The following is a 9,293-nucleotide window of genomic DNA, read 5'->3' on the forward strand; positions in this document are numbered from 1 at the left end:
CGTTGATTGCTTGCTCAGAATGCTTATGTTTGTGCAACTTAATTTGGATGCAATCAATGGGGAGGAAGGACAAGACTATGTTGGAGAAGGCAATATGTGTGATCAGATTGCTCCGTGTGTGCTTAGATCTTCCTTAGTGCGCAATCGGGAGAGAAGAAACCTACTTTAGACATGTTTGATGTGCATTCACCGATACTTTATACTGTCACGGGTCACCCCGTTGTCTAGGTCGTCCTTAACTACAAACATATGGTTACCCATGAGCTTTGTGACAATGTTAAGGAGGAGAGCCATATCAGAGCATCTCCAACAACATCCATATAATTTGGTGACCCTAGTTTTAGGTGTGGAGAGAGAAAGTTTTGGGTCACCAGAAATTTTTCTGCATTTTCAGCAACCCAATAACCGATGCCCTATAACTTGAGAACCACATGAAATATGACGATCCGGTGGCGGGGAGGAGCTCAGAGGGGATGGTTGCCCGGTACTCGGGGATGGCAATGGGAGCATGGGAATGGCGATGAGGTGACCGGCGACGGTGGCATGGCGCTTGGGGAAACATCGGGAGCTTGGGAATGGCGATGAGGTGCTCGGGGACGGTGACAGGAGCTTGAGGCGCGCATCGGGGGCAGATCCGACAGTGTGGAACGCGGTGGAATGGGACAGCCAAAATTGGGCAGGACAAGGCGATGGCAGCCCGAGCTCAGCGGCGGTCGTATGGGTTGTGGCGGTGGCCCTCCGAGTTGCAAGATTGAGCGGCAGGGTAGTGGCAGGGCTCGAGGGCAGCCATAGGAGTCGCCTTAGCCGAAACTGTCAATGAAGCTCGAGGCTAGAAGATTGCCCAACTCCTCAGTGATAGTAAATTGACGGTGCACCTCTTGCATTGACCCATCTTCGACTGAACGGCGGTATATCGTATGTGTCAATCAAAAGGTTAAAGAATTATGGCGGCTTGTTTTGTTAGTGGTCATTTGATGGTCTAAGAATCTTGATATAATTTTAGTTATATTTATGGTGTTTATACTTAATTTATACTTTCGGTGAACTTTTTATTATATGTCTGGAATTTTTTGCTAAAAAGAAAACAGGAATCTCATATTTTTCCCATGACAGAAAGATTAGGACACACAGTCACGCAGGGGCAGGACATAACTGACCTTTGACCACTTGGCATCTCTTCTGCCTGAGGATGGTTGGTTTCGTCATGTGTTTTCTCTGTTGCTTCAACCACCGCCCCCACTCTGGCCGCCTGCCAACACGCCGTCGCTGCCCACTTCCTCCATCGCCATCTTCTTCCGAGCGCCAGCTTCGCTCCGCACCATCCACCGACGAGGACGCCGGCCACCACCGCGAAGGGCACCGGTAGGACGGACCCTGCGCTGCGCCGCGACTGCCTTCCCCCCACCCTCACCCCGGTCTCCGGCGTTGTTGCGAGAAGAGAACCCCCATATGGCCTGCGACCAGGGGAGTGGAAACTGCATGATTCGGTGAGTCCAAGCTTGGATTTCTGTGCTCAATGTTCGATTGTTGAGCATAGAAAGCAAAATGATTTGCCAGCCCATCTGAATTTGGTTACAGTCTTACAGATTTACAGGATCTGCTTAAGCCTGGAAAGGAAGTTCAGTCTAGTTCCAAGTTGGGTTGAGTGTCTGACCTCCAGTGATTTGTCGTCACCGACACGCTCCCACATCCGCGGCAATGCCACACGTTTGACCCGGCTCTTCCTCCAGCTTCGTCTCCTCACGCGCCAACCAGCTGTTAAACAAATTACACCATCATCTGGGCTCTGGGACACTACGGTCGGAGCTTGCGCATCAACTGTTCGACAATTTGCTGGAACAACGCGTCCCAGTATCTGCACGCGCACTCAATGGCTTATTTGCCGCACTCGCGTGCGCCCCGCCATCCGCCGCCTGCATTGATGGCCCTGCCCTCGCCATCGCTCTCTTCAAACGCATGGCACGAGCAAGATGTTGTCAGGTGATGGCACCCACCAATCACACCTACAACATACTAATTGACTGCTGCTGCCGCTCGCGCCGCCCTGACATAGGGCCCGCCTTCTTCGGCCTCCTCCTCAAGACAGGCATCACGGCAGGTGTCTTCACCTTCAACGGCTTATTGAAGTGTCTCTGTGACATGAAGCGGATAGACGAGGCTCTAGGTGTGCTGCTCCACAGGATGCCCGGCGACATGCCTGATGTCATCTCCTACTCAGTAATTATCAAGAGCTTTTGTGACAACGGGAGGAGCCAACGTGCACTTGACCTGCTCCGGATGATGACCAAAAAGGGACTGACCACTCCCCCAATGTGGTTTCATACACAATGATCATTGATGGATTAATTAAGGAGGGTGAACTAAGCAAAGCATGCGCTCTATTCCATGAAATGATGCAGCAGGGGTCGTGCCTAATGTGGTGACTTATAACTCCATTATCGATGGGTTGTGCAAAGCAAGAGCATTGGATGAGGCAGAGGTGGTCCTTCGACAAATGGTTGATAGCGGTGTTCGACCGAATGTTGTGACATACAGTAGCCTGATCCATGGATATTCCACTTCAGGCCAGTTTGAAGAGGTAGTTAGGTTATTGGAAGAAATGAGAGGTCAAGGTGTCAAACCAAATGTTTTTACTTGCAACACAGTCATGGACTACCTTTGCAAGCATGGAAGAACGAAAGAAGCTGCAGAACTTTTTTATTCCATGGCTGAGAAGGGCCATAAACCTAATATGGTCTCACTCTATTATGCTTTATGGGTATGCTAAAGAAGGATCCCTTGTTGAAATGACTGATCTCTGTGAGCTGATGGCAAGAGACGGTATTGTACCCAATCTCCATTGTTTCAGCATATTGATTAATGCATATGCTAAGTGTGGAATGATGGATGTGGCTATACTTTTCTTCAAAGACATGTTGAAGCAGGGAGTGAACCCTGATGAAGTCACATATTTAGCTGTGATAGCCGGGTATTGCAGAGTGGGCATGATGGATGATGCTATGGAAAAATTCAATGAGATGATTGATATGGGAGTACCACATAACACAACTGTTTACAGGTGCATGATTCAGGGTTACTTAAATCATGGTGATTTCTTGAAAGCAAAGGAATTGATTACTGAAATGAAGACCAAGGGTATCCATCCTAGACCACGGAAAAGCCAAAGAATTGATCCAGGGTACCTCATGACACAACTGTTTACAGGTGCATGATCCAGGGCTATTTTCGTCATGGTGATTCAAAAAATTGATTACCGAAATGAAGAACAAGAATATTGGTCATAGGCTGCAGAAGGGTAATGGTAATGGAAGGATACATTATCTTTGACATGGTTAAACCCACTGGTGAGACCTGATGCTATTACATTAACTTCAGTTACCAGTGGATATTGCTTAGTTGCCAAGATGGAAGAAGCTTTCAGAATACCTAATGCAATGGTACCGGTTGGTGTGAGACCTAGTTTAATTATGCAGCACTTCTCGGTGGCTGTTGTAAAAATGAATGGATTGATGTTGGGCAAGAGTGTTAAACCTGTATCCTACAATTTATGTTTCTGGCATCATATTGGATGGAGAACTTTGTTGCATTATTTCAATTATTGTCGCAGCAAAAACTTCTCACTGTTTCATGTGTTACTTTTACTGGCACATTGACTTGATAGTTAAACTGTTGTCCTAAGTAAGAACTAAATGGTAATTCAGATTGGTGCTTCAGTTTAGTCTTTGGTAAATGTTGCATGTCGGCATCAAAGTACACTCAAATTACTAGAGTGTTGCCTGAATAGATAACTGATGTGATCGAACTGAAAATATAATGGTGTTTTTGGCGTGCTTTTTAACCCAATGTATTTTTCTGTCAGATCTAGATTAGTTTGACAAAATGAAAAGCTAATGTGTTTTCTTTGTTGAAATTGATTGCCAATTGAGTTTTACTTAGTTGCCCGGCGACAGTGATGTCTATACACCACAGGTTCGGAAACAGATCTCGCCAAAGGACAACTCTCATTTGGTACAGTTCTTGCCCTTACAATACTATTTTGCTACAAAGGCTCGAAGTTCTCGCTCTGATACTCACTGAAAGTCAGGGATTAAAACACCTATTCGTTCTGTGATACTTACTGATATTCAGAGATAAAAACACCTATTTGCTATACGAAAAATACCTCTGTGATTACCATAGAATTGAGCAACCTGTGATGCATGAAAATAATGTTACTCGGCTATACTAAAATCAGAAAATGTTGATGTCTGGATAATGTTGCAGAAGTCTCGATGAGGCTACCAAATGCGTGCATCTGAACAATTTATTTGAGGATGCTCAGTTCATTGATAACCCTGTCTAGTGTCCACGAAGGAATATTCCATCACTAAAGTAACTCTCTGAAAGACAATATGTCATTCTGGAGGTGTGCTAATTAAACAATGAAAAAGGAGTGTTGAGACTGAATCCCCTACTTTTTCATGTGCTTATAATTCGAAGTAATTAATGGGGGTGCTTTTTAGACTGCTCTGCTCCAGAAGTTTATGGTTGCAAGCTTGCTGTCTCTTCAAAACATTCTGAAATTCTCATCTCATAGCCTTTACCATTATATCTGCATGCATTTCTCTTATTTCTGGAGCTCATTTGATTACAATTTCATGTCTAGTGATAGTTTCTTCTTTCTATCTTGATTTTACAACTGATCCACATGTACCCATCCTATGCTATATATTTAGATTAGTCCCTTTGGCACACTTTGTTTTTGGAACTATTCCTTTGGCACACACTTGCAATCTATGAGTACGATACGTAATAAATCTGAAGAACGGAGCCGAGTTCCAACACGATCCGATAGAATTTGCAACTTGGACAATCAGTGATACAGGAGCATAAGGAAACTTCGAGAAACATCTGATAACCTCACAATGTAAGCTGACAGACTGAAGATGAGGGGAGAGGAATCACAGAGGGGAGTCAGGTGAGGGAAGACTGATACTGTTATCAGGCCTCGCCTCTATTGTATAGCAGAAAGTTAATTCAAGGCATACTCAGCACGAGACAATTTATTATGCGCACAAGAGGTTGCCAAATAAAGCGAACCGGATACAGATTGCAAGCTTCAGAGGCTGAAGCTGAAGCGAGAAAGTACCAAAATTGTTCAGAATATCATCTGTTTCATCAATGGAATTGGCACTCAACAAGTTTCAGTAGGCTTGATTGCACACAGTCGATCCTCTCTTTTACAAAAGAACATTGGAAAGAAGATTGTGAAAGATGAAATAAATTTTACTAGCACGTCGTATCAAAACGAAATAATTGAACCACATGCATCTGTTACTCTGAGCTCAACTGAAATTTGCACCATAATCCTCTTGCTCCAAATATTGAGTAGACAATAATTTCTTGTAATCTTAACAACTAAACAAGAGCCGAATGAATATACATGAAAAAATCTTTAAAGTAACACAGAAATTTATAGTTCCAGCCCTTACATAAGTAGCAAACCATGAATTACACATAATTATTGGTGACAACAGCAAAGTCATGGAGATTTAAAAAGATAACAAGGCTTATTTATGAAGTGAATATGGGAGTGCAGCATGCAGCATTCACTCCAGGAGGGTATTGACAATGGATTTTACGTTGAGCTTCTTGAGGTCAGTGTAAGACTGACCACAGCCAACGAACATGACAGGAGCTCCAGATACATACACCATGGAAAGCGCTGCTCCAACCTTGTCATCAATGGTGTCAAACTTGGTAAGCAGGATGCCATCTATCGATCTAGCAGTGGGAGCAGTGGAAAGGTCTGTCAGTTTCTGGCTAAACTTCGTGAGCTGATCAACAGCATCATTTCCCACCAGAGCTTCTCCCACAAACAAAACCAGATCTGGGTTATTGAGATTGATGAGCTTGGAGAGTGCCCTCATGAGTGGCTCATTGTCTTGCATACGCCCTGCGGTGTCGACAAGAACAACGTCTGATTTGTTCCGGGTGGCTTCCTGAATCGCACCCTTCGCCACTACAGCTGGATCCCTTTCGTATCCTTTCTCAAATATTGGAATCTGAAGCCTGCGAGCGTGAGTACGCAGCTGCTCAACAGCGCCAGATCTAAAGGTGTCACATGCTGCCAGCGTGACACTAACATCATGCTGAAGAAGCCAATAAGCAACCTTTGCGAGGTTAGTGGATTTTCCTACCCCATTAACCCCAACAAAGACGATGACATATGGTGCGCCACGGTCCTTGGCAGCATGAATATCTCTCAGTACGTCAATAGATCGCCTTGGGGTCAAAATGCGGACCAGAGCCTCTTCCATAGCTGTCTGAACAGAAGAGGATATCCGTGTGAACGACCCAAGCTTCTTGCCTAGGAGGCTAGCAGCGACCGATTCACAGAGCTTCTCTGCAATTTCCTCGGCTACATTCTTGGTCATGAGCCGGTCTTTCAGAGATTTCAGTGCAGGTTGCAGATCAGACTCCTTCAGTTCCGCATTGCTACCTGCAATGCTCCTGAACATTGAGGAGAACCACCCATCCTTTGCTGTGCTCCTCACAGCTTCATCCTTGTCCATCATGCTCTTCCCCTGGTTGACAGCCGTCTGCTCCCCAGCCCCTCCGCCATGATCCGCTGGGTTGGAGTAATCCAACTTCTGCTCGGATGGTTTCTTATCCTTGGGCACAGGTTTCTTGTCTCTCCCTGGTCTCGGTTTCTTATCCTTGTGCACAGGTCTCTTCGGCTTGTCTCCGCCTTTATCATTGTGCGGAAAAAGGATCTTTTTTATGTTTTCCAAATTAAAAGCCCCGTTGTTGGGACCTCCTTCCTCCTCCCTTTTCACAACAAGACCACCATGGCCGGCATGAGAATTCTCTTCCAAACCATTGACGCTACCATCTGCTGCTGGGCTGTGCTTCTCCTGCCGGGAAGGTTCACCATCGGAGTCATCCTTCCCAGACTCATCTGCCGTCTTCTCACCCTCACCACCACCGCCACCGCCACCATGGGGCTGGGGAGCGCCAGGGGATGAAGCTGCTGGACCAGGCTTCGCGGAGACGGAGGATGGGCGGGACGCGCGCGCCTCGACCTCGAGATGGAGCTGCCGGAACCTCTCCCCGAACTCGTCGTAGGACACGCGGCGCGGGTTGTAGATCCGCGCGAATTCCGCTCTGACGGCGACCAGGAGGTCGTCGACGTACAGCAGGTGGAGCACCCGCCTGTAGACGGCGACGAAGACGAGCCCGAGCGCGTTGTCGTAGGTCCATCGGAGCGCGTGCGGGCCGTGGGTGAAGCCGGCGGAGGCGGAGCGGCCCTCGAGGAGGAAGGACCGCACGAGGGCGTCGATCGGGGAGCCCTTCAACGCGGCGGCGGCGCCGGCCAGCGACCACAGGATGAGGCCGCCGCGCGTGAAGATGAGCAGCTCCTCCAACATGTCGCCGGCGATTTGGTGGCGGAAACCCTGGGATTGCCCGCGGCGGCGAACTGAATACCAATCGCGCGAACTGAATCGAAAGACTGGCGAGGCGTGGGGTTAGGGCTGGGCTGGGCCTGGGCTATGTAGCGCCGAAACAGACGTACCCTGACCCGGACTCGGACACTGTCAGTCTATCCGAATTTGAATATACTTTGGTAATTCTTCTAAAAGAAAAGAATATACTTTGGTAAAGAACGATTTTTTTTTCCGAAAAGTCTAATGCCCACACGTGTGGGCGTTAGCCAACTCGCGCACACGCATCCGTCGCCGTCCAGTAGCTGCTGCACGAATCTTGACACGATCTGGCTGATTTCGTGTGGCACGTAGGACAACTCGATTGTGTGGCGTGTAAGAGGGGTCGCCCGCACGCCGGTTTCCTCTCCGCGGTCAACGGTTGCCACTCGGGGGCGTGCGGTGGGACTACGGTTGCGCCCGCACGCGTCGCCCGAATGTGGTTGCCGTCTAGCACGGCTCTCTACTTCACACCCCCATCGTGCGCGGTTCCATTTACTCCCCCCACTTCTCTACTCATCCAACCCACCATCCGCAGCAGTTCATTCGATTGGAGGAGAAGCCGATAGGAGGAGGAGGCGGCGGAGGCGGAAGAGTCGACGGCATTCGCGGCCGTCGGTGGGGCTCGCCGGACCAGAGAGTCTACGCCGAAGTGCCCGCAGCTTGAAGGTAATGCTCCTCCCCGCGCTGACATTCCTCCCTGCATTTTCCCCTCTCCCCTCTGCGCTGGATTTCTCCGCTCGAGATTCATAGTGATTACGGCGTAATCGCGATGCTCCGGCGTTCCCGTCGGCGGTGGAGTCCCGTGTTTGCCGTTTAGGATGGCATTGCGCAGGTCCGTCGCCGCCGCGGTGGCAGTGATGCCGGTGTGGCTCGCCCTGTCCGCAACCACATCCGGGTGTTGCGGTTCGATTTGAGCCGGCATTTTTGTAGTTGTTAGTCATGCCTTGAAATGCTGTTGCCATTGGTGCAGGAAGTTTTTTGTTGGTTAATTTCAGGGTTTGATAGTTGGGATTGAACCCTAGATCTAGGTAGTTGTGTTTCAAAGTGAATTACAAAGGCAGCCATAGTAGTTCCAGGAACTGTATGCACTGGATGGCAACTAATTTCCTGATTAACCGTGTCAGTTGCCTCAAACATGCTTACCATGTGGCAACTAATTTCCTGATTAACCGTGTCAGTTGCCTCAAACATGCTTACCATGTGGCAACTAATTTTGTGAACACACAATGGCTGTTGCCATGCTGTAGGCAGCATAATGGGGTAAATTCACTATATTGTAGACTGAATTTGCGTTTTGCCTTCTGACTTGTGATATATGAACATACATGTCAACTCGTTTTTAATACGAGGTCAGGGTGTGTGTTGCCAGATTACATGCTGTGTGGTGGATGTTTTTATGCACTTTTTGAATTGTCCTGCACTTTTAGCATGGCAATTTGAACCTATCACACTTGCCTGTGAAGATATGGCAACTCATTTTTATATCAGGACAGGGTGTCAGTTGCCACATTATATGTTTGTGCATTGTAGTATGTGTCCCTTTTTGTTTCTAGTTTCTTTTGCGTTAACATGGCAACTTCAACATTTGTTAAATTACCTTATGAACTGCAGATTTTTAATGAAGCCAATGTGTTTAGTTGCCACATTTATTGTTGGACAATCGTAGGGGGTGTGGGTGTTCATAGTTATGTACTGTCTCGAAATGCTATTTGCGAGGAGTGCAGGAAGTTTTTTGTTGACGAATTTCAGGTTATGATAGTTGCCAGTGAACCCTAGATCTAGGTAGTTGTATTTCAACTGTGTCAGTTGCCACAAATATGTTTTTCA

At 47.5% G+C, this 9,293-nt stretch overlaps 1 protein-coding gene and 1 pseudogene across 1 annotated transcript; one reads left to right on the forward strand and one right to left on the reverse strand.

The window, feature by feature from the left end:
* Window positions 1-1,713: 1,713 nt before the first annotated feature.
* On the forward strand, window positions 1,714-3,595 carry LOC109750119 (uncharacterized; annotated as a pseudogene).
* A 1,783-nt stretch (window positions 3,596-5,378) lies between these two features.
* On the reverse strand, window positions 5,379-7,549 carry LOC109750127 (uncharacterized). Its single transcript, XM_020309082.4, has one exon. It carries the CDS (start codon window positions 7,407-7,409, stop codon window positions 5,589-5,591), a length of 1,821 nt encoding a protein of 606 aa, XP_020164671.1. The 5' UTR covers window positions 7,410-7,549; the 3' UTR covers window positions 5,379-5,588.
* Window positions 7,550-9,293: the final 1,744 nt, after the last annotated feature.

The sequence above is a fragment of the Aegilops tauschii genome, chromosome 6 (genome assembly GCF_002575655.3).
Source record: "Aegilops tauschii subsp. strangulata cultivar AL8/78 chromosome 6, Aet v6.0, whole genome shotgun sequence".
Taxonomy (NCBI): domain Eukaryota; kingdom Viridiplantae; phylum Streptophyta; class Magnoliopsida; order Poales; family Poaceae; genus Aegilops; species Aegilops tauschii.